This window comes from Brachypodium distachyon, chromosome 3 (assembly GCF_000005505.3).
Source record: "Brachypodium distachyon strain Bd21 chromosome 3, Brachypodium_distachyon_v3.0, whole genome shotgun sequence".
Taxonomy (NCBI): Eukaryota; Viridiplantae; Streptophyta; class Magnoliopsida; order Poales; family Poaceae; genus Brachypodium; species Brachypodium distachyon.
The window spans coordinates 12,167,241-12,194,611 of NC_016133.3; the positions used below are offsets into that span (position 1 = coordinate 12,167,241).

Genomic DNA, 27,371 nt, shown 5'->3' on the forward strand with positions numbered 1-27,371 from the left:
CATTGTTTTTTCGTTTTCCCATTTGTCCCTGCAGATGCTTTCACGGTTTGATTCTTTGTACATGGCCGATGCAACTGGAAGTCTTTTTCCTTTGCAGATGTGTTCTACGGCAACAAACAAAAAATAGCACGGTAGTAGCATGAGGTAATTCTCTGGAATATGGGATAACTGCTACAAGTTTTAGAAATGGCAAGAAATCATAGCACTTCATTCCATGATCCATCCTACCTTTGATTTGTGCTTACGATTGCATATTTTCTGCCAACTGTAGCCTGTTATATTCAGATAATGTTATCGGCCACCGCCCTCACGTCGCCCTTCTCCTCTTGCTTCTGCCACCGATGAGCACGGTCCGTGCCACCCCTCTGTCGTCCTTGGTGGTGAGAACCCTCTGTTGTTTGTTTCTATATAGATGTGCTTCAACTTTATCTCCATTCCCTCACCGTCTATCTCTTTCAGTTCTTGACTAGCGTTTTGATTATTGTCAAGGGCTCCAAGATCATCAAAATGTTCCAACAATCTAGCCGTCGGCTTCATGGGTGATCTTTTGCATTCACGGTTTGTTTTATCCATAGTCACCCTAATTCACGCACCCTCCAGGTCTGATTTCTTTCCATGTAAATTTTCAGGTTCTAACTATGGTTTGAAGCAGCTTAGACGCAGGCGGCCAGTACCTTCTTACCGTGCAAATCAAACTGGTGCACTGCCCGATTGATGTTAGTGCCCCTCATTTTTCACGTTATCTCCACTTATTTGTTCGCGGCAAGCAAAGTATACAACACTATTCTGACCATTCAGACCCAAGCAACTGAAAACCATCATGTTTCAGAGATAGCCTACTGCTTTCCCATTATCTAATCTTTGCCATTGAGAATAGCCGATGCCGTGTTAATTTTCACATGTGAATTCATCGTCTCTATTTATTTGCTTATGTAAATGTTTTCTACTGTATCCAGTCTTCTCTAGGTGTCTCCAGTCATGGATGCTTAGACCACATATCAAAACAAGCATAGGAGAGATGATTTCCATCAGGTGATTGTACGCACAGTAATTGATACTTGAGTTTTCTTTGTTCATGTATAATCTGGTTTTCTATGTACTAAATATTCCACCATTTGGTATAAAGGTTGTTTTTATTTATGTAGGTTCAGTCGCTGGCATCTAGAGAAGTAGTATCACGGGTGAGAATTGGATGGTAGATACCATACAGGAAAAAAATGTGGTGGCTTATTACATATATAGATTTAATATCTTATTACCTTGCTATTTGTATGTGCTAACATGTGTCGGGGTTTGTTACTATTATCCTTAGCAAACAATTTGGATCATGTTAAAATTGAAAGGAAAGTATGAAGAGCTGAAAGTCTACATAATTCATGCTAAGGATAATAGTAACAAACTAATATTTGTATGTGCTAACCATGTTTGTTACTATTTATCCTTTCAGCTCACACTGAGCTGAAATGATAGTATGAAGAGAATTATTTACCAGGTCTACAACATGGTTTGTTAGCATAATTGAGTAGACATATTTTATTGACACTTTTATAAAATGTTGCCTAACTTCTTTTAAACCACTAATATTCCCAAAAATCATCGATCATATAAGGTACGTATTTTGTAAGCTTCCAGTGTTCTTTTTCCCTTGACTGCATGTTTCTTCAGAGCAACTCATATTAAACAATCATTCCGCGGCAACGCGCGGGGTATCATCTAGTAATTCTATAAAGTTGAAGCCGACTAAATGCAATAAATTTAGCAAGCTGCACATGCAACCTATCCACGTCATCGTCCACGCCAGCATTTTCCCCATCTCCTATTCATCCTTCTATTCACCGCTCCGTTCCCCGCGTTACGTTCCCGTGTTGTGCCGCCAGCGAACCGTGCGCCGGTCGTGTCGCGTTCTACCCACAGGCCACAACAGGCACCTAGGCCATGTTCCCAGCCCATTAGCAGTCTCCAGGGACCTGTGCAGCCGGAGAAAAAAAATCGATCGATGACTCCATGTGCCCCGTGCTTCCCTTTGCCTTGATCTGCCCCGAGCTTGGCCCTGATATGGAAGAACAAACTTTCTGTCCGCTCCCCTTCATCTTCCACTTCCACTACCCGCTACCATTCAATACAAATCGTCAGCCTCCTCCGCTTCCTCCTCTTCCTCCTCCTATATCTCCAGCAATTTTAGTAGTTGCTAGCCCAAGTGCCCATCTCGGCTCATCTTCTTCTTTCTTGGTCGTTGCCCAACTATTCGAGCTTTAGGGCATGGTTACCGATGCAGATCGGCATTCAGATTTTCTGGTTTCTGTCTAGAATTCGCCGTACGATTCGCGACCAGGCTACGAACCAATAGGCACCGCTGTCGTCGACCATGAAGAGAAGGAGCGCATGGAGGTCTTCGCCGCGGATGGGTGGAGTGCAGCCTGCGCGCCGCCATGCTAGGAGCGGCCGGTGTGCGGTGCCAGCAGAGGGCGAAGAAATGGAGCCCCCTGCCCAAGTATCCCATACTTTGCTTGAGAACCATAACTGTGCCGCCGGCTGGCATCCCAAATCCTCCATCACACATCAGGGAATGGAAGATTATTGATGAAGTACCTAATTTATTATCTTGATGATCAAAAGGAAGAGGAATGAATGAAGGTACGGGAATTCTTTCTTAATCTATGAAGCTGATGCCTACCAATTGTTCGTCGAAAAGACAAACAAGAAGTTTAATCAGTGTACCTTTATCACTTAGCCTGAATTTCGGGCGGTAGGCATAGTTTGTTTACTTTACCAATTAAGCTTTTCCACTATAATATCAGTCTGTTGGTATGATGCTTCTGCAATGTAATCATTGATACCCCATTACATTGATCTAATTTTTTTACTGCGCCCTTTCTACATCTATTAGTATGCAATTTGCTTCCAGATATATACAAGCTTTATCTTTCTCATAGATATATTAGAGCTGAAATTTCAAAGCCATTGACAGTCTTCCTTTGCCGAGCGTATGATATATACAAATGCAACTTTTTCTCTGTTGATAGTTTGATAGGTTATTGTTAATTGTCTGAATAACTGATCTTGATTTTGTATTTAAAACCAACTTTTGTTGCCTGCTGTATGTTGCCCATTTGGAGATGCCGAGAAGCTGGTATGATAATGAAGTTATCGTCATCACCATTTGCGATGCGATTTTTCATCTATATAATTTTTTTTATTTGTTTGCTTTAGGAATTGGAATAGTGCCATGTTCTTTCTTCTCTACCTTCTCTTACACACATTTGTGAGTTCAGCGCTTTGAAGGGAGGCCAATACTTTCGATAATAAGTTCTTGCTTGCAAGTATGTCGGTTTAATGTTCTCATCTTATAATTTCTCCACACACCATCAGTTTCCTATACAGTGAACACTTGGTAGTGAGTCCACACGCAATTAAAATTTATAGTCGCTGATTGTGATCATGTTTGTGGTGGCAAAGGTAACCTATCATCTTTTGTTTGGAGATGCTTCTCCAAAATATAGTTGTTCAGTGCAGTTTGATGTTGTAAGAGCTTTCATGCTTCATAGCCAAAACATGTTTCAGTTAGCTCCGTTATAATACATAGGTTACTATTATTATTAACGTTATTCCATTCTACTGTAATATGCAGTTCCAATGTTAACAAGGTTATTTATTGTTAGTGCAATTCCAAAATCTGGTGACTATTTGGTATTGATTGTGATTTTCACGGGAGCTGTCTTTTTAGAGATAATAACAAAGCCTACAAAGGACTTCCATGGCTGAACTAAGTCTAATTGTAACCTTGATGCATATTTAAGTTTCCTAATCCAGTTTTTTAATTTGATGTAGTATTACTTTAATTGTACTGAAACTCCTCATACCTAAGACTATTTTTTGTGTGCCTATATCAATCCATTAGACACTTAGCAGAATGTTCTCTTTTTAGCTAATCACAGTTTTACTTTGTTTGTTTTATTCTTAGTTTATAAAGATATGTCTTAACAATTCCGCAGCAACGCGCGGGGTATTACCTAGTTACAAAAGCAAATGAACCACTCATGTCATCACAGATCAACAAACCACCGGCCGAAACACTCAGTACGACTATGAATCTTACGACTACAACTAGTTTCCTCTAACATCGCGAACTGAACCTAAGCCCTCTCCCCACGGATGCGGCGGGCGAGCTGGATATGCTTGGGCACGATGGTGACGCGCTTGGCATGGATGGCACAGAGGTTGGTGTCCTCAAAGAAACCGACGAGGTACGCCTCAGCGGCCTCCTGTAGCCCGAAGATGGCAGAGCTCTGGAAGCGCATGTCGGTCTTGAAGTCCCGCGCGATCTCCCGCACCAGGCGCTGGAACGGCAGCTTGCGGATCAGCAACTCGGTGCTCTTCTGGTAATTGCGGATCTCCCGAAGGGCAGCTATGCCGGGGCGGAAGCGGTGGGCCTTCTTCACTTCACCGCAGATCGGGGCCGACTTGCGTGCCGCCTTCGTCACCAACCACTTCCTTGGGGCCTTGAAGCCAAACGACTTCCTTGTCGTCTGCTTTGTGCGCGCCATTAGAGAACGGGGTGGAGGGCTTCTTCGGAGATTTGGGAAATAGATGAGACAGGAAAGGGGAGACCGGGTGTTTACGTAGGGGAGAGCTGGGCGGAAAATTGGGAAATTTTTGCGGCAGCAGGGTTCGGTGGAGGGAAGATGAGTTTTGACGTCGGATTGGTGGCAGGTGGATGGTTAGATCGGGTTCTAGGGGGAGCACGCGGATGGGAGGGCGGGTTCTGGCTTCTAATTGGTTGCTCTTGCGAGGTTGGTCTCATGCATATCGTGGTTAGTTCTCTTGCCGACGAGAAGGTCCCAAACTCTCAAACACGGGAGTGGGCTGATAAAGACCAATGAGTGGGCTCTTTGGGCCAAAGGTTCCTCTGGGCTTTCCTTCGTGGCTCCTGACCTTTTTGGGTCTTATTATCTGCGGCACAAGCATTGTGGAGTAGTATTATAATGAGATCCAAAATTGAATTTACCTCCCATAATAAATAAATAAACTTGACTTATAGTCGAACCGCAGCAGTGAAAATAAATTCTAGACGAATAAACCTATCCGTGTATCTAAACAAGTTAGAACAACAACCGATACTACTGCGTACTACTCCATGTGTATTTGTTTATTTCCCTGGAAAAAAATATCACCAACTACAAAATACTACTACACCGTGTGTATTTGTTTATTTTCCTTCTTTTTGTTCCTGATGAAAAGGTTTTTTGTTTTGAGATTTGTTTTCAGGGGTTATTAAATTAAACAGATAGTGGGGATTTAATCTGTGATATGGATTGAATGTATCCATCCAACATTACAACTTGATTTTGCCCATGACTCAATCGTGAGCGTCTGCGGTTGTATTGTGTTTCTAAAAAACCGTACGGAGCAGTTAAAGATAGTATTCCAACGTGGAGGTACGGTCGATCCGCCCTCAACTCAGCTATCAGGAAAGAACGAAACGGAACGGAACGGAATCCACCCAAATTTAAATATTTCGGCCATAACATTTGACACGCATCTTGTTTTACCATATAAGACCGACTACTACCACCATATAAGATACGCAGCTGATGCACTACTCTGGCCGGTAGCCGGTTGGCCCCGATATATATTCAATGGCGCCGGCGAAGGCTGCAGCCACGGAGGAGGAGAAGGAGGAGCTAACGATGATGGCGGTGGCCCGGCGAGAGGCGGCGGCGTCGGTGGCCGTGGAGGCGTGCCTGGTGGCGGCGGCGGCGGGCGGCGCGATGCTTCTGGCGTGGTGGGCCCTGGCGTTCCACCCGTCCAACAGCCACCTGTGGATGGTGCCCGTCGGCCTCGTGCTCGCGTGTACCCCCACCGTCGTCTTCCTCGCGCTCACCTTCTCCGGCGCCGGCGCCCAGGCTGCGGCGGCCCCATTGTCAGCTGTGGTCGTCGTCGAGGAGTAGTATTGTTAGTTAGTGTTCATGCATGTAATATTCTTCTTGTTTAGTTTCCTCTGGCTGATCATTATTACAGTATTTGTTGGATCCTCTGGCCAGTGGGCATCTCATTTTGGCATTTATACGTGCGCAAGTTATAGATTTTATCCATAGAACTTTTGTATGTGCATGTATGTTTGCCAGATCATGCCGACTGGAATTGGTGTTTTTTTTTAGAGAAAAAAAGCACGTTCCCGATTCCATTAATGGAAGCAACATGGTTCAGGTTACGAGAGGTTCAGCAGGAAAATAAAAGCTGAGCAATACCACCGATTGCCAGCCAAACTTCTAAACATATATTACAGCAAGCACCAGGTTTGCAAGCAAAATAAACTGAACTAAAAGACCGTCAACACTTGGATCGCCGCCAGACGCTTCAGAACACCCCAACCATGCGATTTACCCAGCACATTTGTCATCATGGCGCGTAGAAGCACAACAGCCATCTGCATCCTCCTCCGCGCCACAGGTTTCTGCAAAGCCGCCCAATTATCCAACCAATAACAGACAGAAAATACCAACTTAGATGGGTCTCCAAGATTCTTATTCTGGAAGCAAAGTAAATTCCTAGCTTTCCAAATGGACCAACAAACCGCAGATAAACCAATAGCAATAATGTTATGAAAACCGAAAGAGAAACCAGTAACCCAGCTATACATATTATGCATATTGTCAGGCACCTTGCTGATACCCAGTGTACAGCAAACCACTCCACACAAACTTAGCTACGGGGCAAGTTAAGAAAAAGTGATCAATAGATTCATCAGAACCACAAAAAACACATTCTTTAGGCCCCTTCCAACCCCTATGAAGTAAGTTATCTCTAGTAAGAATGCTATTCTTCGAAATTAACCACATGAAGACTTTTATTTTGAGAGGAACCTTCAGCTTCCAGTAATGTTTGAAGGGAAAGTGAACTCGCTGAGTAATCAAAATGTTATAAAAAGACTTAACCGAGAATATACCATTTTCCTCTAACAACCATCTGCTACCATCAAAACCAGTAGTAAGTACAATATGAGAACAGCTAGCTTTAAGTTCCTGCCAAGAGTTGAAGGTTTCTCACTGAAATTCATTCTAAATGACATCGACTGAAAGTTATTATCAATTGCTTCAAAAACAGTAATATCCTGTTGTAAGGATATATTAAACAGCCTACTGTACCTATCTTTCAAGGCTATACCATTTAACCAAATATCATGCCAAAACCAAGTTTGTTAACCACTTTTAACAACTTTAACACAGAATTTACTGTACAAGTCCTTAACCTGCATTAATCCATTCCAAAAATGGGATTGACCAACTTTTCTCTTACATTGTCCTAATGTTTTCTTACCCAAATATTTAGCTCTCAACAACTTCTGCCATAAACCATCCTCATTCTCAAGTTTCCACAACCATTTACCAAGGAAACACAGATTCTTAATTACCAAATCAACCACCCCCCAGACCACCTTGTTCTTTGGGTTGGCAAATCACAAGCCAACTCACAAGATGGTATTTCTTAACATTTTGATCTTCATGCCAAAGCAACCTAGCTCTAAAAAAATCTATCCTTTTCTTAGCCTCTTTAGGTAAAACATACAAGGACATCATATAAGAAGGAACATGAGACAAGCAAGCATTGAGAAGGGTTAGTCTCCCTCCTAAAGAGAGAAATCTACCCTTCCAACAGCCTAGCTTCCTCTCTACTTTATCCTCAGTCTCTTTCCAATCGCATTACCAAGCTTCCTATAATGAACAGGAACCCCTAAATATTTCATAGGCAGAGTTCCTATCTTGCAAGGCTGTTGGTGTTAACTTGTCCGTTTGGAAGTAGTTTTTTTTAGAGAGAGAGAGAGGAGTTTGGAAGCAGTAATAATCTGTGGGTAGATATGTCTGCACAATTGCAGTTTTTTTTTTTGAGGGAATGCACAAATTGCAGTTAAACTTAAACCTGACAAATTGAGGCTGGGCCAGGCCGCTGATTCTGGACAGGAGGGACTCTCGAACTGTCGCCTAGTCCCCAATGGGCCATGGCCACCCTCCAGAATCTCTTGTCTCCAGGCCCATGTTATGGCCTGAATTTACGATGTATGTGGCCTCAATCTTTCGGCCCACAACCCCGTGGATGGCATTAGATTTCTTTCCTTCCTCAGCCACGTACAATATCCTGATCCAGAGCAAATTTATGTTTTTTTGTGGCCGCGGTGCTCCCCGCCCCCACAGCCGGCCGGTGAAGTGAACTACGACAACGTACTGGTGGTCCATGGCAACCGGTGATCGACCGCGTGTCATCCCGGCAGCCTCGCATCGATAGTACCGCGCGCGGCGCGTGCCCACAACAAGCTCCAAGGTCGAGCTCCAGCCCCTCCCTGCCACAAGACCACTGCCGCGGTCGGAGGACCGAAGCTACCAATGGCGTCGCCGACATTGATGCCCGTCGACCTCCGCTTCAGCTTCGCCTCTCCAGCATCTGCGGCGCCGAGGACAGCGAGACGGCCTAAGAAGCTCGGCAGCAGGGCGGCGGCGGTGCGTTGCGCGGCGACACCGGCATCGTCTTCGTCTTCCCCGGCGCCGATGGGGGAGAAAACGGTTTACAAAGACGGGCCCCTGGAGCGCGCATTCATGGGGCTCTTCGCCCGGAAGATGTCCAAGTTCGCCACCAAGACCCCAAACCCGAATCCAAACATCTCGCGGGCGGTGTGGGAGTGGGACTACGAGAGCTTCGTGGACGTGTCGCGGCGGGTGATGGTGTCCTGCGGGACGCGGGAGCGGCAGCAGGCCGCCGTCCGGGAGGTGCTGCTGTCGATGCTCCCCGCGGGCGCGCCGGCGCAGTTCCGGAAGCTGTTCCCGCCGACCCGGTGGGCGTGCGAGTTCAACGCGGCGCTCACCGTGCCCTTCTTCCACTGGCTCGTCGGCCCCTCCGAGGTCGTCGAGGTCGAGGTCGCCGGCGTCAAGCAGCGCAGCGGCGTCCTCATCAAGAAATGCAGGCATATATACATACATCATTCTTAATCCTTCCTTCCCAATTGATATTGAGATCTCATTGACATTTCAGATTTTCAGACAAAAATTCTTAGAAATCTAGTACTGTATGTCTGTTGATCATGAAGGTATTTGGAGAACAGCGGGTGCGTGGGGATGTGCGTCAACATGTGCAAGATCCCCACGCAGAGCTTCTTCACCGACGAGTTCGGCCTACCGCTCACCATGAACCCAAGTCAGTATCTATCTCTTCTGTAACTTGCATTTCATTCAGAGGCTCCCGTCAATTTACAAGCTTGCAATGACACACGGCCTTCAGATTTCGAGGACATGAGCTGCGAGATGATCTACGGCCAAGTGCCGCCGCCGCTGGAGGAAGACCCGGCGTCCAAGCAACCCTGCTACGCCAGCCTCTGTGAGTCACCGGTTTCAGCTACTAGATCATGTAATGTATAATGTATGTGCCAGTTACTCTGGCACTGACGAGATTCCATTAATTTAATCTGTTCCCAATTTCTTTTCTTCAGGTTCCATCGCTAAGCCTGCTGCCCCGATCTGTCCCAAACTTCAGAACTAGCAAATTCAGAAGAAAGCAACGGCGGTCAGAAAGATTTTGATGGTACTGGATGAATTGTGCATGGTTTCAGTCAGATAGGCAAGAAGGAATATATACCCACAGCAATTCTAGGTAGCGAGTCTGAAAGTTCAATACACACGCTGGATGCACGAATATGTCTGAGTGTACATATTAATTGTAGCTTGTATTTTTAAGGAGAAAGAAAAATGTAAAGATACATGATCTGATATAAGTTTTGTCACTGCTGCACATTCGTTTTTGTTGCATAACTGTGTATTTATTTTGCTTTTTATCAGGCCTGCTGTTGTGACTGTGTAAATGTTCACAGAACTTTCAAAATATAAGATGTTCTAGTTTTGTTGGAAGTTTTCAAAAAAATTAATAATCAAGATTGCCGAAAAATATACTAGTATCTACAATATTGAATAAGTAACAACGAAGATGCGATTTTATAAAACTAATTTAGAGTAACTGTAGACAGATTGTTAAATAAACTTGGACAAATTTTTAAAAGTTTTCTGAAAATGGAAGCTTTTATTGATCTCGACGGCATATCGATCGATACACATAGAGTATCACACCCCTGGCCTCTGTGCCGAAAACGCACACAGCCAACCAAGTACGAGACAAAAGTAAATTATTACATCGAAAGAAAAGTAACATCTCTATTCAGACTCAATCCGCAGGCTAAATCGCCACCCATCGTGGGTAAAAAAGTCTGTGGTTACTTGCTCCAATTTGTTGCATGCCATTAAAGCCAGCTAACGATCCTCTGGTTTGAGGAGGATAGACAAGTACGGAGCCAAAGAGTGCAAAAATACAAGACCTGCAAAGGAGAAGTTAAGTACTTTTTATTAAACACAATATCCTGAATAACTTTGGCATCAATATATTTAAAAGTTTAACTTATTACAAAACGGAAGCATCTTATATTTTGAAAACGAAGAGAGCATGTTCACCCAAGTTCTTCAAGCAGATAAAGATTCATGTGCAAAAAAAATATAAACACATTAGTTGATGACTTGATGCATCGAACCTCTCCTTTTATTAGTGCAAAGGCACACTTTTCAGTAGTGGCAGAGTACGGACTAAAATTTTGGTGTGGCGGAGTATACTGCTTAGTTCAAAGGATCATTATGCACAAAAAAAAATGCGACCAATAAACTTCATATATAATGCAGAGCAAAATTTATACTTAATAAAAGGTCATGTTTTGACAATTGTGACAGTTGTATCGAGTGAACAGCGAGTGGTTCTCTCTGCCTGAGTGGCGTGCTCATCTACGCGTAAAATGAATTACCCTAAAAGTACGAAGTCATAATAAAACAAATTATGTAATTTACATGTAGAGAATTAAGCTTTCAAGTAATCATCATTTCAGCTAGTTCAAATAGTATGCCTAACATTTAAGAAGCAATGGAAGTTTAACGAGTCCCTGCCGCATGTAGGCATCGGAGAAGGAAAACATATAAGGTATTAAATGATCAGGACTAGCAGAAGATTAGATTAAGGTATGGCATTAGCCCTAGCTTGCCATACTGGGTCCTCCGCCCCTGCTTTTCAGTATCATAAACGATCAAATTAACATGTTTTGTTTTTGGGCAAGGACATCGGCTGCCGCAACCTGCAAGAGGTATTTGTTCTTTGGGGCTGTAGATCGACTGGTGGGCAGGGCAAGATAAATGCTGAGATCCGAGACAAGGTGGAAAAGAATATCACAAGTGCGTGCAAGAACAGCATATTCTCTTGGGAGCAAGACGTGGAACAACACCGGCGGTCCAATTTAGACCCAAATCAACGGTCCATGCAACAGCCCGTCCTATACAGTACTACTCCGTACGAGCTAAAGGATATTTCCCCAACGATTAATTTGCAACAACTTCTGTCTAGCTAGCTTTTTTTTCTCCAAAAAATAAAATAAACTAAGCTAGCTGGACTTTGATTTCCATTTTTTTCCTTTTCGCTTTGCTCCAAGAAGAATTACCCGGCCGCAAAAAAAATACCCTGGCGGGTGAATTTCTCTTTTTTTCCTAATTGTTTCAAAGTGCTTATGCACTTTCTACTCTCGTCGCGCGCGCACCCTGCAAAACTGTCCGATGCGGCACGAGAGAAGCCGACCGAGCGATTGATCTCTTGCCGCAACACCACCCTTCGGACAGGATCAGACGCACCTCTCCCCCATCTTCTCTCCCACCCCGTTTTCCCCTCTGTCTCCTCCGCGCAGGCGGCTTTCTAGGAGCTCGACGATTTCGCTCGGCGGGGCGTGGGGCGCCGCTGCGTCTGTCTAGGAGCTGGACGCGAGAGGTGCGCGTCGCAGGATCCACCGAGCTGCGGCGGCAGCGGCTTCCTCTTTCTCCGTGGAGACGAAGGCGAGTGCACCGGTGAGTTCTACAGGGGTTGGGGGGCCGCGTGGGGAGGAAGGGGGGGGGGGGGGGGCGCTTATTGAGATTGGCGAAGGGGGAGTTGAGCATTGCATCGTACCTAACTAGACGCATCGAGTAGCTTGAGCTTCTTGTTCTTTCGAGCATGTTTTTACCGTTAATTAAGCAATTTTCTTAACGATTCCCCCGTCTAAATCCCCTCGCAGCGTCAATGGTGTGTGTGTGCAGCTTAGATTTTCGATCCCATCAGGATTGCCCCCATTTTGTTGCTCGAGGATGGCGCAGCGGGTTTTTTGGTGGGCAAATTCACATCCTATCTCGTCCCTATCTCATTGTGTAGAACATGGGGTGGTGGTGGGGGAGAGGCCCTCTATGTTTTCTCTGGGGTTTGTCCGGGTTTTGCAAGGTGCAAATCATGTGCCAATTTGTTGTCAATTTGTTTGGAATGTGTGTCGCCTAGTCCTGGGTGTTGGGTTTTCATGTGGCTTCTCTTCATATTTTCGCCTTCCCCCAACATGTGCAAGTTTCAGGCAAGTTTTTTTTAGTCCAACACGAGCTAACTCAGTTCATATTTTGTAGATTTGTTAGGGTTTACAGGGGGTTGTAGGTGGTACAGAGTCTACACATGGGTGTAGATGTTATAGAGCTTATGTCAGGCGTCTAGATTTGCTAGGGTCTGCATTTTTCAAATGTTGCCCAAACCTAGTTATTGTTTCCTAGTTCAGATTTTTTGCATCCTAAAAACAATTCAATGATGAGCTAACACAGTTCATATTGGAGATGATACAGTCAATCTAATGTGTGTGTTAGCAGGGTGTTTTGTTTCTGCATTTTTGTAAGTTTTGCTTTATGGGATATGGTCTATAAGGGCTCTTTTTTTTGTTGTTTGGTCATGTGTGTGTGTTCTCCGCAGCTGACATCGTGCCCTGCAGCTTATATCATGCATTCAAACGAGGACAAAGTAGACAAATCTGCAGTTTTAATTCCTCGATGAAGTAGACGAAAATCACTTGGGTGGCAAGGTCTGCCAGCTGAAAATGCAGGAGCAGCTATCCAAGGGGCTAAGAATGTGTTTTCTATGCCTTTTTTTACAAGTGCCCGGGAACACCACGGTGCAGTGTAGGCGCCCCAGGGGCACAGGGCAAGAGGTGACCAAGCACACACACCCCTCCTCCTTATTTTCAGTATACTTGATCATTCTACATCATTTATATGCCCCATAAAGGGGGCTTTATAGGTGGCTCGCTTTTAGAACTTTTTTTTCATTGGCGCGGTGGGCATCTATATGTCTAGATTAGGTTATTCTTTTACTTTTTTCTTCCACAGTACACATGCCGACCACTGCTTTTTTTCTGGTTTATAAACAACCTTATCATAATGCAGTTACTTTATTTCATAATTTGGAATTATAGCCAGCCACACACCACCTTATAATGGCCTTTGGCTCTTCCGTTAATGCAACCGCTGACACGTCCCCCTCCCCTATATAGTTGCTTTTTACTTACTCGCTCGCCCTCCACCCTATAAGTTGCCTTTTCTTTTACAATCATTTAGTTGCCTTTGCAAATTCATCTAAGTGTGTGTAACTTTAGGTTTTTCAGAAACTGGACATATTGTAGTTGCTTTTTATCCAGGCTTTTTATTTACTTAGTCGCGCACACACTACCTTATATAGTCACTCCTGCTATTCTTTTGCCTAAGATTTGGCGCCTACACCTAACCAGTCGCTTTTTAATGATCAATTAGTTGCTTCCCTCAGTTGGTTCCCACACGCGTGTGTGCAACTTTATGGGTTTCAGATACCCCCCCCCCCCCCCACACACACACACAAGGTAGTTGCTTTTTATTTACTCAAGTCGCTCACACAACGCCTTATAAGTTCCTTCTGCCTTTTCTTTTTTGCCTGAGCATGGGGTGCCTATACGCAATCCGTTGCTTTTTATTGATCACATAGTTGCTTCACAATGGGGTTTTTCATATATTTATCTGTGCAACTTTTCTCACCAATTAGTTGATGTCCTATATTGTTTGGATTTTTAGGTTATTGCTTTCCTGTGCAACTTTCCTCACCAATTAGTTGATGTCCTATATTGTTCGGATTTTTAGGTTATTGCTTTCCTCGCCAACATAATTGCTGACACACCACTTCCCTTGTATAGTTGCCTTTTCTTTTTCAAACCGAAGTAATGCAGTTGCTTTTTAAAAAAAACTGAAGTCGCTCACACAGCACCTTATAGGCTTATAAGTCGCTTCTGCCTTTTCTTTTTGCCTGAGCATGCGGGTGTCTATATAAGAACCAGTTTTTGCATGAACATTGGGGTGTCTTATAAGAATTCCCCTCCTGATTAGTTGCTTACCTAAATGTTCAGATATTTTCTAGGTTCTCGCTCTCTTTGCCAATATAACTGCTTAGACATGTATATCTTGGTTTCTTGCCTAAACATGCAAGATCTTTGATGTGTGGTTTTACTTTGTCGCCTTTTGTTTTTTATTATTTGCTTCTGAATTATTGCTGACAACTTGTCATGCAGTTTGCTTTGTAAGCTATTTCTCTATTCCCATGTGAGCAAGTTCTAGCCAATGTGCTAGCTCCACGTGAGCAAGTTCCAGCAAAGGCGTCCGCTCCATGCGAGCAAGTCCTGCCAAAGGCGGCAGGCCCATGCGAACAAGTTCAAGCCAAGGCACCAGCTCCTCTTCAGCACGTTCTAGCAAAGGCGCCAGCTGCGTGCGAGCAGTTAAAGCCAAGGCACCAGCTCCCTGTGAACAAGTTCGAGCAAAGGTGCAACCTGCGTGCGAGCAAGTTTTAGCCAAGGAGTAAGTTGCATGCGAGCAAGTTCGGGCAAAGATGCGAAGGTGCCAAATTCAGCAGGCAACAAAATCCTGTGTCAAATGTGTGCTGGCAACGGATGAAACTACTGCTTGTTTAGTTCATAGTTTGCTTTCAATGGGTTGCTGAAAACTAAAAAATCTAGCAGTAGTGCACAATTTTTTGGGGATTCAGCATGTGTATGCTCGCAGCTATTTTTTCTGGACGAAACTACATTACTTCTTGTATGCATCAGAACTACTGCTTGTTTAGTTTTCGTAGTTGACAGGTTCAGAGTTTGCTTTTCAATTTGTTGCGGGGGACCAAAAGCCTAAAAATGATCTGTACATGTGCTCTTACCTTTGTGAAGTTATATCTTACATAATAGGTTCGGAGTTGCTTTTTGGTACGAGTTGTTGCATACTTGTATGTGTTCTTTTGCTGAAAATAAAGGGTTTTGTATGCATGCCAAGTTTGTTGATTGAATGATAGGTTCAGAGTTTGATTTTGTTGATTACATTTGTGCGCTAGCTGGAAACAAATTGCCAAATACTGGATGCTGAGGCCAGCCAAACTTCACCTTTTTTCTTCGGCTGGATTAGAGCATGTTAATGGCGCATGTCCCATGGAGATAGAAGGATGGGAAAAGGTGGTGGAGAAAGAGTTGCGAGCTAGGGAAGGAGGGAGGCAGAATCTGTTTTCAGCAGAAGTTCGCGTGGATTGGTCCGGGGGATCGCAAACGTGGTGAGGACCGGAGGTTTTCAATTTTAGGAAAGGGAACAGGGAACTTTCCATATGTAGTGTGCACTATGGGGATCTAATAGTGCACGAGCACCCCCTAACTTCGGATGGCTATGGGTACCCGATACCCGCATACCCGACGGGTATTTACCCGTTTAAGATGCGGGTTTGGTAAGAAAAAATACCCGCGGGTATGTTGTAAAATTATATACCCGACGGGTTGGCGGATACGGGTATGGTATTGAAGTACCCGAACCCGTGTACCCGCGTACCCGCACCTAGTTGTAAGCCCAGTAGACAAGCCCATTAAATCTCCTTGCCTAAGGCCCAGCCCAATTCCCCACCCACCCACGAGCTAACCCTAAGTCCCATCCCTCGACCCTTCCCCACGCCGCCAAGCATCCAGCCTCCTCCTGTTCGTTGCCCCGCCTGAGCCGCCTCCTCCCCTCGACGACTCCGCCAGTCCGACACCGGCAGCCCACCACTCGCCCTCCGCCCCTGCCACGTGAGCCTCCGTCGAGCGCGAGCGCCGCAGCCCGTGTCGCGCGTGCGGGCCTCCTCCGAGCGCGCGGCCGCCGCCGATGCAGCCCCAAGCTCCGCCGCCGCCTCGTACACATGCGTCGCCGAGGCTTTTCCGTTCCAACGGGTCGGGTAAAAATACCAGCGGGTTACCCGTACCCATGGCGGGTGGCGGGTATGGTAAAATTCCATACCCGACCACGGGTACGGGTACGGGTAGCGGTTGAGAGTTGGGTCGTCGGGTACGGATATGGTTGAGCCGTACCCGTACCCGAACCCGTCGGGTGCCGTCCGTACCCCTAACACCGTCCATTTTCTTTTGCCACGACTTCTTTCTTGAAGAATCATGACAACTCACTTAGTCACTTCGGGAAAAAAAAAGACGAAATTTTAAGTTCAGAGAGCCACTGACCGGCGGGGCCAGCGGACAGGAGCAGCAAGCAAGAAGAAGAAAAAGAAGAAAAAAAGACAGGCCAAAGTGCCAAACGGCAAGCGAACGGACTCCTCCTATAAGAGAGGAGGAAGAACTGAAGGGCGGCCAAGCGCCACCACAGATTCCTTCATCCGGTCGATCGAAGCAGCCAGTCCCTGATCTGCTCGATTCCAAGAAGGAGGAACCCCGATCGATCCCTAGTCTTCTTCGATCGATCTCCATCCCACTGTCATGGCTGCGGCTCCCAACGGCGGCGCCGTCAGGTACTACTGCCGCCCGCCGCCCATCTCTTGGTCCTGCCCTGCTCTCCGCCGTAGCAGATATAGTCGTTGTTGGTCGGATGGATCGCGGGTCGATGCTGCTTCTTGCTTTAGTTAACCGAAAAGGGCGCCGATTTTTAGCTTCCTCCCTGAATTAATTCCTCCGCCGCGGTCGCGGTTGGTGGGGGATCTTGGGGTCGTCGGGTCATTCGGCGAGTCGCTTGCGTGTTGCGAGTGAATCATCTGTCTTACGTTTTAGCTGTACTGTAAGTAGGATTTATGCATGGTTCTAACTGCAAGTTAGGCATGGGGGAAAGAATTCCAGACTTTGTTTCATTGTTCGTTACAAAATCAGAATTTTGTTACCTACGAGACTGAAACCTGCAGCCTAAAAAAGAATGTGCTTTCAGTTCAGGCTGTGCAGTGTCTAGCTGTAGGTGCTCGTGCAAATATTACTGAACACCACTCCGTATTATGCTAGTAATTTGCATTTGAAGATTTGGTTATTCAGAGCTTTGCAAGCTTGTGAGTGCTGAATTAACTGTGACTTGTTCACAGTTCTCTACCGGCGACGGTTCCAGTGGAGGCGGTGCTGTTTGACATCGACGGGACCCTGTGTGATTCGGACCCTCTTCATCATGTGGCTTTCCAAGAATTGCTTCTCGCGGTATATATGGATTTTTCTGAACTGTAGCGTAGCAGCCCCTTCCTTCCTTCTCCACTGCTTTTATTGAAAAAGCTGACTAGTCAGCTAATATGAGCATTGACAGATCGGGTACAACAATGGTGTGCCGATCGACGATGAGTTCTTCATAAAGAACATTGCTGGAAGGAGCGATGTTGAAGCTGCTCAAAACCTGTTCCCGGACTGGCCGCTTGAAAAGGGGCTCAAATTCCTCGAGGACAAGGAAGTCAAATACAGAAGGTACTTATAAGCTGAGCCCTATAAGCTGGAGGAAGCTAGTTGGTTATGTTATCTCTTATGAGCATTGCCTGGTACTTATTGTGGGAGATTGTCGAGGTTTCAGTTATCTCTTATGCTAATGATTTCTTCCCATTCTCAAATTTCTTCTGAGAACCGCTAGTTGGTGTTAGTATGACCTCTGAAGCTGAATAATTATTAATAGATGCTTGTTTGTTGCAGTTTGGCGATGGAACGCTTGGAGCCTGTAAAAGGCCTTGGCAAAGTGGTTCAGTGGGTGAAAGATCATGGCTACAAGCGTGCTGCGGTAACCAATGCCCCCAGGATCAATGCAGAGCTGATGATCAAACTTCTTGGCCTATCAGACTTCTTCCAGGCCGTGATCGTCGGAGGCGAATGCGAGAAGCCGAAACCTGCCCCCTTCCCTTACCTGAAAGCCCTCAAGGAGCTAGATGTATCTGCAGCACACACATTTATCTTTGAGGTATGCCTATATGTACCTTTTAAACTCGCCATATAAATCTGATTGGATTCTCTTGCAGACACATTGTGCTAATATGTGGTTACAATGCAGGATTCGGCTTCAGGGACAAGTGCAGGCGTCGCCGCAGGAATGCCTGTCGTCGCCGTGCTGACAAGGAACCCAGAGAAGTCGCTGTTGGATGCCGGAGCTTCATTGATTATCAAGGACTACGAAGACCCCAAGCTCTGGACTGTGCTTGAAGAGATCGATAGAGAGGAAGCCAAGCTGAAGAATAGTGGAGCGTGAAATGATCCTAATGGTGATAAACAAGTCGATTAGATTCATTGCCAAGTTACCACTCTTACGATTAGTAGAGCTCATCTTGAGCTTTTATATTGATATGTTTTCTCTTTTCTCGATTAATACGCAATGAAATAAACAAAAACTCCAGTCTCCCATGACTTAGGTTGTGTGCGGATGGGACTTGCGAAAATTCTGATTCTGTTGGGCTCTGGATTATGACCCTTGTACACTTCAGATCACTCCAAACTGATTGGATTTCTTTTTATTTATCTGGAAGAAATATACCAGATGAGAGATGATACGATGGATGTTGCAATGAGAACTGCGATGAATAAAACGGTTCACTTCAGAAATAAGAGGATCAGAACGCGCAGGAGTAAAGAGAAAGAACAAATCAAGTTTTGATTAATTCTTTCAGAAACCAGTTTTTGCTTTCACTAAAGAGGGAAAAGAACAGCATTGTATCTTATTTATGAGCAAAATTAGCTATCGTTTTACCTTTCTCTTTCTGTTGTCTGCTGGTCACAGGTGCTTAGCTTTTTTCCAGAGAAAAGCAAAAGCAGCAGCCTGCCATCAGTCCATCACCATTCATTGTACCAAAAGTAGGTATTAGCGCCGGAGCTTTACTTCAACTTTGTCTTTATTTTTGTGGGTTGTACAGAAAAATGAAGTTTGCATCTCTAATGATAGCTACTGCACCTTGTTCTACCAAAGCTGTTTCTTTGACCCTACGAGATCTGGCTACCGAACAAAACACCCGGTTTCGTTTAGTTTTTAAAGGTATTGTCCAGGCAAAAAAATGGATCAATTCTTTGAACTATTAGTCGCTGTATTGGCGTTGAGAAATCATGTTCTCCAGAAAGGCCCTTCAGTTATCTGATAGGCTCCAATTGACACACAAGTTACTCAAATTTAGTGCACAGATGATATCACTACTCGCGCAAAGGTTTTCAAGTCACAAGCACCGCATCTGCTGGATGATACATAGGTTACTCAATTGGATGGTGCATCGGTACTAGTCCCAGGCTACTGCAAGTCTTAGGCTGCAACAAGACCACAACCTCATAAACTCATCCCATCAATTCAACAAATCCATCATTTTGCACATGGAACGATAACACAAGGCAAGAAAATAAACTAGTAGGGGCGATAACGGCGGCCATGGCTCCCTTCACCACTTCGGCCACCACCATCCCGTCGGTCACCACGCCGAGGAGGTGGTGGAGGGGGCATTCCACCAGGTTGTTGCCTATAAACATATCAGGAACACACTGTTAGGAACTAGAGATCTGGGGGATGAGGCATATATTGACACTAGTAAGCAGGATAAGGGTCTTACAGGACATAGCCAAGGCGACCATCGGGGAGCACCATCGGTACCATTCTCATCCCAGCTGGTGCTGGTCCTCTACCGTAGATCATAGGCTGCAGAAAACAATATCCATAAAGCCAAAGCAAACATAGTACATATGGGAGTCTACGAGTAGTTAGTTTACCTGGTTGAATCCAGGACCACCACCACCATAGGCACCATACGGATCTCCCATGTAGCCACCATATGGAGGAAGAGGATAATTAGGAGGTCCTCCAGGCCTCACTGAATGGTCAGGTTTCTTATCACTCAAAGGTTTGGCCATGGAAACTTCCAGCACTTGCCCTGTATTTCAGTCAGCCAAAGATTAACCCTAGCACGGCTGAAAGAATTTTTTTCGGATGTAGCAGTTCATTTACTAGTTGGCTATTCCAGTGACTAATAATCTACCTTCACTACAGAAGGTATTCAGTGCATTTGAAACCAGCAAGTAATAATTTCTCAGGACATGTAATTTGACAAAAACCTAGCGGTGCTGACAGAAAGCTCTGACATAATCATTACTACATAATATTATATAAACCAATCCTGTCGAAAGACAATCACGACACTACAAAATTAAATTTTAATCGATACATATAACAACATGGAGGAAAGTATTACCATCAATTTCATACTTTTCACTTCCTTTAACAGCCTTCAGTGCACTTGATCTTTCAGCAAAGTGAACAAACCCAAAATCCCTCTTATGCCCAGCCTTAGCAGGCGGTAGAACAATTTTCGTGACCTCTCCATGTACTTCAAAGAGATCCTTAACCTTCTCTTTAGAAACATTCTCTGGTAGGTTTTTCACATATATAGTCTTCACCTGTGAATAGAACAGAAGCGTCACAAATGCTCACCGGACTGAAAAATACGGTATAAAGATTTGGATGTAAACAAAGAGTACAAAAACAAATAGGATAATAGAACCTTCAATAGATAAAATGATGAGTCAACGACAAAATGGAGTTCATGTAGCTGGCTCATGCAGATGAGTAAGTAAATTTACTTCAAAGACAGACCAACAGATCGTGATTGTTTTAGTACACAAGAAGAAGTTCTTGCTGAAGATAAGCAAGTATGAAGTTTGCGACTACAACCATTTTGTAGAGCATATTACATTGACAAAAAGTGCAATCAAATTCAATCAACAATCCTTGAATGGCTATTTTAATTCAGCCATGGTGCCTAATCATATAATGTTATAAGTTGGAAGATGCATGGAGTCTATGCCATGTTTAGTTACTATCTGTTGGGGGCAAAAGGATCAACAAATTTTAACACCAATGAGAAATGACAAATAAGCAAGTCTAAACTATGCAGCAGAAGCCATACTTCTTTATTTCAGTTGGGAGTGGCTGTTGCTTGTTTCTAGCTGATTCTCGCATACAAAAGCAAGCACGTTGCTAATTCTACCTAACCTAGCCAATGTAACTTTCAACATAAACATATATGGGTTCCTTAAAAAAAGCAAGTCTGGATAAGACTCAGCTGCAAATCATAGTGGTACACTATATTAAAGTACAATGATCTTCCATGCAGTGTCTACCTGAGCAGCAGAAGAAGAAGAATCTGATGATGATGATGATGATCCCTTAGGTTCAGCCCAGCTGACAGTCAATTGGCTTCCATCAACCTTAAAGTCTGGTGATGACAATTTCTGCCTGGAATAGTCAGCGCAAGCATGGTTATAGTACTCAACAAAGAGGAACCCACGGTTACGGCTTGGGTCATGCAAATCCTGCAGGGCAAAATCTCTGTTAGCAAATTTGGAACCTCCCTGGCACAAAAACAAGGGCGAATTACAACCACACCTTAAACATCTCAATGTTCACAACTCCTGGCCCCTTCCCTTTGATTATGCTAGTCAGCTCGTCCTCACTCAGCCCCTTGGGCACATTCCCAACGAATAGCCTGTGCTTTGCCTGGGACAATGAGCAACGCAGTGTCCTCCCCTGCATCAAACAAGTCAATGTAATTCATCATGTAAGATACGCCTGTGGTGTCAATCAAATTACATAGCCCACGAAAACTCGCACTACCTTGTGGTCTTTATCATGCAATTCCTCAATGGCACGCTGTGCCACGTCCTTAGCAGTGAATGTGACAAAGGCGAAACCTTTGTTCTCCTTTGTATCCTTATCCTTCATCAACCTCACCTATTATCATATCCATCACACAGCATCACATCACATTCCATTCTACAAAGCAGACATAACCAATACAAGCAAGGCCATGAGCTCTACGCACCTCATGGATTTCGCCGAGAGGCTCACATAGCTCCCGGAGGTCCTCCTCGGTAGTGTCACGAGGGAGGCCACCGATGAACACCTCACAGCCCTGCTGGGGCAGTGCCAGCAGCTCATCCCACTTCCTCTTCTCATCGTCGTCCTTGGGCCCATCAGTGCCATCCTTGTCCATCTCGTCGCCCGCGGCAGCCTCCTCTTTCGCAACCTCCATCCCGGCGTCATCTCCTGGTCCGTCCTCTCCCGGGCCGTCCCCATCGCCATCGGCCTCAACGGGCTCCTCCTCCTCCGGCTCATCCGAATCCTCGCCCCCACCGCGGTGGCGGCGCCGGCGGTACCCTTCCTCGTCATCCATAACGTCATCGTCTCCCTCCAGGTCCACCTGCTCCTCCGGCTCCTCCGACGGCTGCCGGTCCGACATCCCAAAACCCTAACCCTAGAAAAAAACAAAACATCCACAAACGGCGAAGGAAGCCACCATCAAAAATCCCCTCCGGAGATCCCAGCAAAAAAAACCGCACGAATTCACGGCACAAACAACACGGATCGCGCACGCGTGCAACGGATCTGACGGCGGGGGATCGGAAATCGGCAGTACCTTTGACCCCGGAAAAAAATCGAAAATCGCGGCATGATGCGAGATTTGAGAGAGAAACAGTATAAGATTAGCAGTAGTATAGTGGGGGGGTTGAGAGGATTCGATGTGCGAGTATGTAGTAGTATCGAGCAGCAGATTACTGGATGGAGGAGGAAGAAGCTTACTGGAGAGTGGAGGAGTGTTGTTGGGTTGGGGAATTTGGCTTTGCTTTGCTGCTGCTGCTGCTGCCTCGCGCGGGGGACACAGGGAGAAGAATTGGGGGATTTTGCGGGGGGCCTATTTATAGCTAGGGCTTCGAGAGAGATCGTGGGCCGAAAGGCTAATATCTTCCAAGGAAATTCTAAAGTAGGCCCGTATGCGAATTTGGCCCAGGTTTAATAAGAAATGGCAGCTGGCCTGTAGCATAATAGATTTCACGCTCAAATCTGGCCCGAGAAAACCAAGGATGCCATCTGATTGTCATAAGCCCAATAACCATGCATACTTAGTGTTATTCAATTTCTTCTTCCTTTCAAAAAAAAAAATCTTCTTGCTTTCATGATTTAAGCGTGAAGAAATTTGAGCAAACGGAACTGAGTCTAAACGTGAAGCATAGTCCCGGTTAAGAATATTAGGACATATTAGGACATGGGTTTTGTTGAACATACATACTTGGTTGACAATTGGCAACGGTGATGCCAGGTAGTTCCAGAAATTAATTGACAATTGGCGCGTGAATACTGTTGTCATGAACCAAGTCATCACTTCTTAGCTTCCATGTTAAAAGCCATGAAGGCATCCTCCGGCGCTCTGCAGCGAAGTTCATATCTTCAGTTCTTCACGATCTCCTCTGCTGCTGTTAACATTCTTGTGTGGATTAAAGTAAGGCTGAGCCTGAGTGCATGAAGTATTTTCAGAACGAAAAATGATTTTCCAATAAGAAATTGTCAATGATTGACACCAGCCTTTTATATCTCTCTCCAGAATCTATTTAAATCCTCGACCAAATCACGGTTAATATTAGATTTCCAACACTAGATCATGATATACGTGAGCACGACAGACGGCACGTCGCTCTCGATCGAGTCATGACCACCATTAGAATTGTAAAACCTTTTGACTAGACCATAAATACATGCATGCATCGCCCCTATATCTGTCCTAAAGTCTAACCTTTAGCGCTTAGCATGCAACACATGCCGTTCAATCGCTTCCAACCCAGATAAAAATATTGAAACGAATTGAATAGGCTGACAGCAATTCCAACCAGGAAAGTAGCAAAAATGCTCCGATCCGTTTCATAATTCTTGTCTCAAATTTGTCTAAAATTGGATGTATCTATTCCTAAAATGCGTCTAGATACATGTAATATTTCGACAAGAATTACAAAACGGAGGAAGTATATATATTCTGAAACACAGATAAAGATCCATAGATAAATTCTGTCTGCAGAAATAGGTAAATAGAACAAATCAATGATCAAAAAACCACAATCACTCAAACATTTTTTTCATAAACTTAATTTGCAATCTAAACACAGGCAGGAACATATGAAATGCAGTGTTGCTTCGTCTTCAAACACACCCGGTCAATAAGTTATGTACTTGCTTAATAATTTACAGCTCGTCCCTGAGGTCGGTGGTGGCGGCAGGGCGGGTCGAGCATACCCTCGACTTTTGGTACACCAAGCCTGGCCTGCAGAAGTATCCCTTCTCCGGCGCACAGTGCGAGTCATCGGAGCAAACACATAGCCCTTCGATAGCACAACCCTTCCCAACGACGTTGGGGCTCCCTTTGATGCCGAGAACCTGGTCACTCCATTCGCTAGAGAAGATCCCATCAGGGTCATACCGATCCTTCACCTTCAAGAACTCGCCGGCCTTGGGGTACTTGGTGATGGCACCGGTGAACGCGAAGTTGCGGTTCTTGCCCCAGTGCGGGACGGCGCCGTACTTTCCGAATGCTAGCTGCTCAAGCTCGTCGATCACGTCGGAGTGTGCCCGCGTCTCACCCTCGGTGTAGCTTCGATAGTAGGTGACGTCGAAATCAAGAGAGTCCTCCGATTTGCCGAGGTATGCCGATGACGCCTTGACGTAGCGTAGGAGGATTCCTAGCTTCGCGTCAAGTCCACAGAAGGCACGTGGGTTCAGGTCACGGAGCTTCTGCATGTCAGCGATGAACGCCGGTGTCTTGGAGAGCGCGACACTAAATCCAGATTGATAGAAGAAGGGGCTCCGGATGCGCGGGTCCCACGTGCAGGAGGATAGCAGTCCATCCTCTCGGCTCCCAATGCAGGTCCCGGATGCCTGGATCCGGTTCTGGAACCCAACCACGGGGTACCCTGTGAAAAAGGATCCATCGTTGGTGAAACCGTATGCTTGGAGCTCGAACAACGCCCCCGGCACCCGTGCCGACAGGCATCGGGCGATGTCATCACCATCTTTCTCTAGGTGCTCCTCCGTGGCCCTGGCGGTGATGAGCGCGAGAGTCGGGTTGGCGCGAAAGCCGATATAGTCGTTGAGACCGTTCCCCGGTGTCGAGACGGGGATGCGGTCGTCCTTGCGGTAGATCACCTTGCCCTGCCGCGGCAGCCACGCCATGTCGCCGAACTCGTGCAGACCGCCCCACACGGCCGATTGTGCCGCGAAATCCGTGTCATCACGCTTCTCGAACGTCACTGACCGCTTGAACATCGGCTGCAACGCTAGAGTGACCTACATGCACACATTTATAAACCGGAAGTTAGACACAAAATTATTTGTAAATACATACTAACTGAATTCGCACCAAGAGGATATGTTAAGTATGTATACCTGGGAGACGACGCCGAGGACGCCGAGGGAGACCTTAACGGCGTCGAGGTCAGGATGATCAACCCCAAGCTCCCTAACCACGGCCCACCCCTCGCTCGCCGGCGCGGGGGTCACGATCCTCATCCCAACAACATACTCATGCACAGCACTCCCCTTCCCCCAAAGCCCACTCCCATGAGCCCCCGTCGCCAACAACCCCCCAATGGTGATCCCATACCAGTACGGCGAGTGCGGCAACGCGAGCCCCGCTGCCGCGGCAGCCTTGATCAAGTCCCGGAGCACCATGCCGGACTCCACCGTCATGAGCCCCTTGGCAGCGTCCACGCTCACCGTCCGGTTGAGCCGCTCCGTGCTAATGATCGTGCCGGAACGGCCCCCCGGGCAGGCCAGCTTGGGGAAGCTGTGGGAGTGCTTGGTGGCCACTTTGACTTTGCGTTTGGAGGCCGCGGCTGAGGCCACGGCGGCGACGAGCTCGGCTTCGGTGGTTGGGAACGTGGCGTTGGCGGCGCGGCAGATCGTGCGGTCCGGGAAGGAGCCGTAGGTGTTGGTCACCGTGCAATCGGTGTTGCCGCGGCCCGTGCAAGCCACCGGCTCCGGCGGTGGGCTGCCGCTGGCGAGCCCCGCCATGATGATGAGGAGGAGAAGCGGTTTATGCATGCCGATGAGTTCCATTGGCCTTGCTTGCTGGTCTAAGCAAGAGATGAATGCGAGAGCGAATGGGTACGGGAGATTGTGGTGATGGCAAGGCATTAAGTAGGCAATTAAGCTAGCTAGCTACTTGGTGGTGTGGTGTGGTGTGGTGCAACAACTGGTCAGCATTATGCCAGTGCAAAGTCAAATAATGGACTGAATGCATGCATGTGTTCATCGCGACGGGTAGTTTATGGGATTAGATCGATGGAACCAGTCCACGTTTTCTTGCTCCCGGGTTTTATAATCAACAAATGGATTTGTTATTCAATTGGCCAACCGTCGTTTTGTCTCTTTCTCGGTTGTTCCTTCTTCTTCTTGTGATCAACGGAGCCAGAAATGAGAGAAGGGAGGCGCCTAAAAATAATACAATCTGGATAAACTCTCCGAAGAATGTCTTGCACCTTCGTTCTCGTTGACTGATCCTCTGCTAGGTTCGTTTGGGGTAAATTAAGTGTCCTCGTGGGCTAGCTGATTAATCTTCCTCACATTTTAATTGCCCGAGGAATTGGTGCTGCAGACGATGATGTCAAGCAAATAGTGGCTTGATAGAGCAGTTGCTTCCAAGGACTATACTATTTTTTTGCGACAAAAAAGAGTTGTTTCCAGCCACAATTTACACACACTTTTTTTCCACCAGGGAATTGCACCAAACCAACCAGCAGTATGTTGTCTCGACCAAGTATAACCTGATAAATCATGACTAACACCATTCTGCGATCTATGAATCTGGAAAAAGAGAAATGATTTACACCATTGATCTGCGATCCCATTCCAATTTTGGAGTATGTGTCACAAGTTTGATTGAGTGGGATAAATTTGTAGAAATTCCGTTAAATGAGGTAGATTTTGTCACGAAAGTGAAAGCACGAGGTAGAAAATGGGATTCACTCCAAATTTTTCTTTACCGAACAAATTAAATCAAATACATAATGCCAGCTTGTTGTTATTTAAATTTGTCGTTTGTGATTAAGGTCCACTGTTGGTGACGCCACATGCATGATCAGTTAATTTATCCGTTAATTGATTCAATCTATATACATTGCGTCTTCAAGCAAGTTAAAAGCAGAAATGGCAGCTAGCTGCTTGAGGAGTAGATATGAAAAACTAAGATTTAGGTACGTGCATGTGAGCCTACGTACATTTAAAAGGAAAACAAGGCTTGTTCGTTGTTTGACTTCCCTCAACAACAACAAAAGAAAACACCGCTTGTTGGCCGCATTGGTTAACCTAATTATGAAACAATAGGAGAATTAAGCTGGCATTTGGTAGGAAGCCTAGCTAGATAGGTACCTATAGTTCTGCCGGGCTCTTAATGTGAGCAAGTTACCCTAGCAA

The 27,371-nt window shown here is 45.8% G+C and overlaps 6 protein-coding genes and 1 long non-coding RNA gene across 8 annotated transcripts; 4 read left to right on the forward strand and 3 right to left on the reverse strand.

Moving 5' to 3' along the window:
* Nucleotides 1–4,133: 4,133 nt before the first annotated feature.
* Nucleotides 4,134–4,544, reverse strand: LOC100837284 (histone H3.3). Its single transcript, XM_014900675.1, has one exon. The coding sequence runs from the start codon at nucleotides 4,542–4,544 to the stop codon at nucleotides 4,134–4,136; it is 411 nt and encodes a 136-aa protein (XP_014756161.1).
* A 1,074-nt stretch (nucleotides 4,545–5,618) lies between these two features.
* On the forward strand, nucleotides 5,619–6,029 carry LOC112271989. The gene has a single exon (XM_024462341.1). It carries the CDS (start codon nucleotides 5,637–5,639, stop codon nucleotides 5,946–5,948), a length of 312 nt encoding a protein of 103 aa, XP_024318109.1. The 5' UTR covers nucleotides 5,619–5,636; the 3' UTR covers nucleotides 5,949–6,029.
* A 2,207-nt stretch (nucleotides 6,030–8,236) lies between these two features.
* LOC100837900 (beta-carotene isomerase D27, chloroplastic) lies at nucleotides 8,237–9,791 on the forward strand. The gene is made up of 4 exons (XM_003573252.4): nucleotides 8,237–8,953; nucleotides 9,077–9,183; nucleotides 9,268–9,363; nucleotides 9,476–9,791. The coding sequence occupies exons 1-4, from the start codon at nucleotides 8,379–8,381 to the stop codon at nucleotides 9,523–9,525; spliced, it is 828 nt and encodes a 275-aa protein (XP_003573300.1). The 5' UTR covers nucleotides 8,237–8,378; the 3' UTR covers nucleotides 9,526–9,791.
* A 2,150-nt stretch (nucleotides 9,792–11,941) lies between these two features.
* LOC100838198 lies at nucleotides 11,942–15,121 on the forward strand. The gene is made up of 2 exons (XR_731344.3): nucleotides 11,942–13,054; nucleotides 14,438–15,121. It is a non-coding gene; the product is annotated as an uncharacterized LOC100838198 (long non-coding RNA).
* Nucleotides 15,122–16,439: 1,318 nt separating this feature from the next.
* On the forward strand, nucleotides 16,440–18,672 carry LOC100838401 (haloacid dehalogenase-like hydrolase domain-containing protein Sgpp). Its single transcript, XM_003573253.4, has 5 exons — nucleotides 16,440–16,668; nucleotides 17,224–17,332; nucleotides 17,436–17,590; nucleotides 17,810–18,071; nucleotides 18,162–18,672. The coding sequence occupies exons 1-5, from the start codon at nucleotides 16,637–16,639 to the stop codon at nucleotides 18,354–18,356; spliced, it is 753 nt and encodes a 250-aa protein (XP_003573301.1). The 5' UTR covers nucleotides 16,440–16,636; the 3' UTR covers nucleotides 18,357–18,672.
* A 583-nt stretch (nucleotides 18,673–19,255) lies between these two features.
* LOC100838709 (heterogeneous nuclear ribonucleoprotein Q) lies at nucleotides 19,256–22,827 on the reverse strand. Of its 2 annotated transcripts, none has more exons than XM_010235955.2 (9): nucleotides 22,716–22,827; nucleotides 21,958–22,389; nucleotides 21,750–21,866; nucleotides 21,522–21,662; nucleotides 21,257–21,448; nucleotides 20,329–20,533; nucleotides 19,850–20,010; nucleotides 19,693–19,778; nucleotides 19,256–19,602 (listed from the first exon to the last, which is right to left on the reverse strand). In XM_010235955.2, exons 2-9 carry the CDS (start codon nucleotides 22,372–22,374, stop codon nucleotides 19,491–19,493), a joined length of 1,431 nt encoding a protein of 476 aa, XP_010234257.1. In that variant the 5' UTR covers nucleotides 22,375–22,389; nucleotides 22,716–22,827; the 3' UTR covers nucleotides 19,256–19,490. The 2 variants fall into 2 exon arrangements, with proteins under 2 accessions (XP_010234257.1, XP_003573302.1); XM_003573254.4 differs by having other exon boundaries at nucleotides 22,552–22,798.
* A 1,117-nt stretch (nucleotides 22,828–23,944) lies between these two features.
* On the reverse strand, nucleotides 23,945–26,157 carry LOC100846108 (probable L-gulonolactone oxidase 4). Its single transcript, XM_003571267.4, has 2 exons — nucleotides 25,344–26,157; nucleotides 23,945–25,244 (listed from the first exon to the last, which is right to left on the reverse strand). Exons 1-2 carry the CDS (start codon nucleotides 26,091–26,093, stop codon nucleotides 24,147–24,149), a joined length of 1,848 nt encoding a protein of 615 aa, XP_003571315.2. The 5' UTR covers nucleotides 26,094–26,157; the 3' UTR covers nucleotides 23,945–24,146.
* Nucleotides 26,158–27,371: the final 1,214 nt, after the last annotated feature.

What these genes read in the sequence shown, in the direction of transcription:
- LOC100837284 (XM_014900675.1), bottom strand. Translation starts at nt 4,544, where the DNA reads ATGGCGCGCACAAAGCAGACGACAAGGAAGTCGTTTGGCTTCAAGGCC.
- LOC112271989 (XM_024462341.1), top strand. Translation starts at nt 5,637, where the DNA reads ATGGCGCCGGCGAAGGCTGCAGCCACGGAGGAGGAGAAGGAGGAGCTA.
- LOC100837900 (XM_003573252.4), top strand. Translation starts at nt 8,379, where the DNA reads ATGGCGTCGCCGACATTGATGCCCGTCGACCTCCGCTTCAGCTTCGCC. An exon ending in GTCCTCATCAAGAAATGCAG is followed by an intron (nt 8,954 to 9,076) that starts GCATATATACAT and finishes TTGATCATGAAG; the next exon opens with GTATTTGGAGAACAGCGGGT. An exon ending in ACCGCTCACCATGAACCCAA is followed by an intron (nt 9,184 to 9,267) that starts GTCAGTATCTAT and finishes CACGGCCTTCAG; the next exon opens with ATTTCGAGGACATGAGCTGC.
- LOC100838401 (XM_003573253.4), top strand. Translation starts at nt 16,637, where the DNA reads ATGGCTGCGGCTCCCAACGGCGGCGCCGTCAG. An exon ending in TCCAAGAATTGCTTCTCGCG is followed by an intron (nt 17,333 to 17,435) that starts GTATATATGGAT and finishes GAGCATTGACAG; the next exon opens with ATCGGGTACAACAATGGTGT. An exon ending in CACACACATTTATCTTTGAG is followed by an intron (nt 18,072 to 18,161) that starts GTATGCCTATAT and finishes GTTACAATGCAG; the next exon opens with GATTCGGCTTCAGGGACAAG.
- LOC100838709 (XM_010235955.2), bottom strand. Translation starts at nt 22,374, where the DNA reads ATGTCGGACCGGCAGCCGTCGGAGGAGCCGGAGGAGCAGGTGGACCTG. An exon ending in TGCATGATAAAGACCACAAG is followed by an intron (nt 21,663 to 21,749) that starts GTAGTGCGAGTT and finishes TGTTTGATGCAG; the next exon opens with GGGAGGACACTGCGTTGCTC. An exon ending in TGAAAAGTATGAAATTGATG is followed by an intron (nt 20,011 to 20,328) that starts GTAATACTTTCC and finishes ACTGAAATACAG; the next exon opens with GGCAAGTGCTGGAAGTTTCC.
- LOC100846108 (XM_003571267.4), bottom strand. Translation starts at nt 26,093, where the DNA reads ATGCCTTGCCATCACCACAATCTCCCGTACCCATTCGCTCTCGCATTC. An exon ending in TCCTCGGCGTCGTCTCCCAG is followed by an intron (nt 25,245 to 25,343) that starts GTATACATACTT and finishes GTGTGCATGTAG; the next exon opens with GTCACTCTAGCGTTGCAGCC.